Below are 1980 nucleotides of genomic sequence, written 5' to 3'. Positions count from 1 at the left end.
ATTTTACTATAAACTCAATAATTTTCAAATGTTTTCTAATAATAATTGTTAATTACTTTATTAAATTGAGATAATAGCAAAACATATGAAATTTTTTACCTTGACATATTTTCTTTTATAGGAATTATATAATACATAGTAAAACATATATTATATATTAATATATAATACATTATACATCCACCAAAATATTATTTGCATTTAATAACTTTCAAATACAATGGATAGGCGGCGAATAAAGGAAGATCATTGGAAGATAGTGGCGGCAAAACACCCGGAACATAACACGTATGAATGCAAGCCAGCAGACTTTTCAAAAACGACCCCCAAATTTGGTCGTAATGCAAAAGAAGAGCGAAGGCGGATAAAAGGAAGATGGCTACGGGATGCAAGTGTAAAACTTCAAAAATGTCGTGGCAAATATCTTAATCCGGAGAATGATGTGGCTAAATTTCAAATACCCAAACTTTCCTGTTCACCAACCTCATGAGAATTAATATGTATATAATATGCAGAAAAATATAAAAATTAACAATGAAATCTTATGAAATAATCAATCGTAAATTTAAATATATGAAATGAAAAATTGTAAATTATCTAACCTTCTAAAATAATATTCAATCATGCATTAATTAATATTTGAAAATGTTTTATTCTTAAAAAAAATTGGATTCAATGCAAAATTACATATATTTTTCATTAATATTTTATAAATGTTAATATGAATTTTTTTTAAACGACATTTATTATAAAGGAAGAACAAACAAAAGGCTAGCAATGAGCTAGCAAAAACCAATTACAAGTTCCTAGGGAATTGAAGCCAAACATTTCAATCCCTAGACATTTTACGGTTTCTAACACAATACCAATTAAAGGAATACAATTTAACGGTATCAACAAGAATATCTTTTCGATATTTTTTAGTGCGAAAGACCATCGCATTTCTATAACCCCATAAAACCCATAATGTAATCATAATAATTGCAAGAATCTTCTCTTTCTGCATCCCTTGCATCGATAAAGCATCCAACCAATCATAAACCTCTTGTAGCAAACCAAACAAAGGCATATGTAAATCCACCCATCCTGCAATTCGACTCCATATTTCTTTCGCTAACTCACATTTAAAAAACACATGATTTGAGTACTCCAAGTCCTTATCACACATAGGACATCTAGTAGAGGGTGTATCAACCCCTCTAATCTCCAAATTAACACGAGTAGATAACCTATCCAAAGCAATCCTCCAAACTAAAACATTCACTTTAATTGGCACAAACCTATTCCATCTATACAACACATGACCCATAGGAAGTAAAACATCATCTAAATGATTACGAAGCGATCCAACAGTAAAATAATCCAAGTTACCTAACTCCCATCTCCAAGCATCCTTGTTATTCGAACATTTTACATCCTGTAACTCTTCCATCAACATTTGTAGTTGTTCCGCCTCAATTCCTCCCCTCACGTCCCTGCGCCATTGCAAGACCCAATCTTCACCATTCCAGTAGTCACTCACCACCCCTTCTTTAGCCAACGAGAGCGCATAAAGTCTATCATATTTGATTTTAAGACTTAAACTATCCCTCCATTTATCCCACCAGAACCGAATATCCATACCATTACCAAGTTCTCTTCTCATCCAAGAATCACTAACATTACCAAGACGATGAATTTTGAAAATAGCATCAGTAATGTTCCTCCAAACTCCCATGCCACGCACCCGACTATCAACTCCAAAAGTCTGAAATTGACTCCCATGACAAGCTTTTATAACTCTAACCCATTAAGTGTCAGGATTAGTGCAAAATCTCCATTTCCATCTGTACAAAAGATGTCACACCCCCAAACCAAGGATGGCGGAAACGTCCGGGGGTGGAGGACTTCATGTATAGTATCACAACAACGAGTATAATAGTGCTCAAAGTAAATACAACCATCATAAATATAATTGAAAAGGTTACACCATAGTGTATG

At 33.3% G+C, this 1980-nt stretch overlaps 1 protein-coding gene across 1 annotated transcript; it reads right to left on the bottom strand.

The window, feature by feature from the left end:
* Nucleotides 1-829: 829 nt before the first annotated feature.
* LOC145131308 (uncharacterized) lies at nucleotides 830-1717 on the bottom strand. Its single transcript, XM_079066018.1, has one exon. It carries the CDS (start codon nucleotides 1715-1717, stop codon nucleotides 830-832), a length of 888 nt encoding a protein of 295 aa, XP_078922144.1.
* Nucleotides 1718-1980: the final 263 nt, after the last annotated feature.

This window comes from Lactuca virosa, chromosome 8 (assembly GCF_052849685.1).
Source record: "Lactuca virosa cultivar CGN04683 chromosome 8, Lactuca_virosa_CGN04683_v6, whole genome shotgun sequence".
Lineage (NCBI taxonomy): Eukaryota > Viridiplantae > Streptophyta > Magnoliopsida > Asterales > Asteraceae > Lactuca > Lactuca virosa.
Note: the sequence above shows the minus strand (reverse complement) of the source record. Positions and strands in the feature narration are given on the sequence as shown.

What these genes read in the sequence shown, in the direction of transcription:
- LOC145131308 (XM_079066018.1), bottom strand. Translation starts at nt 1,717, where the DNA reads ATGGGAGTTTGGAGGAACATTACTGATGCTATTTTCAAAATTCATCGT.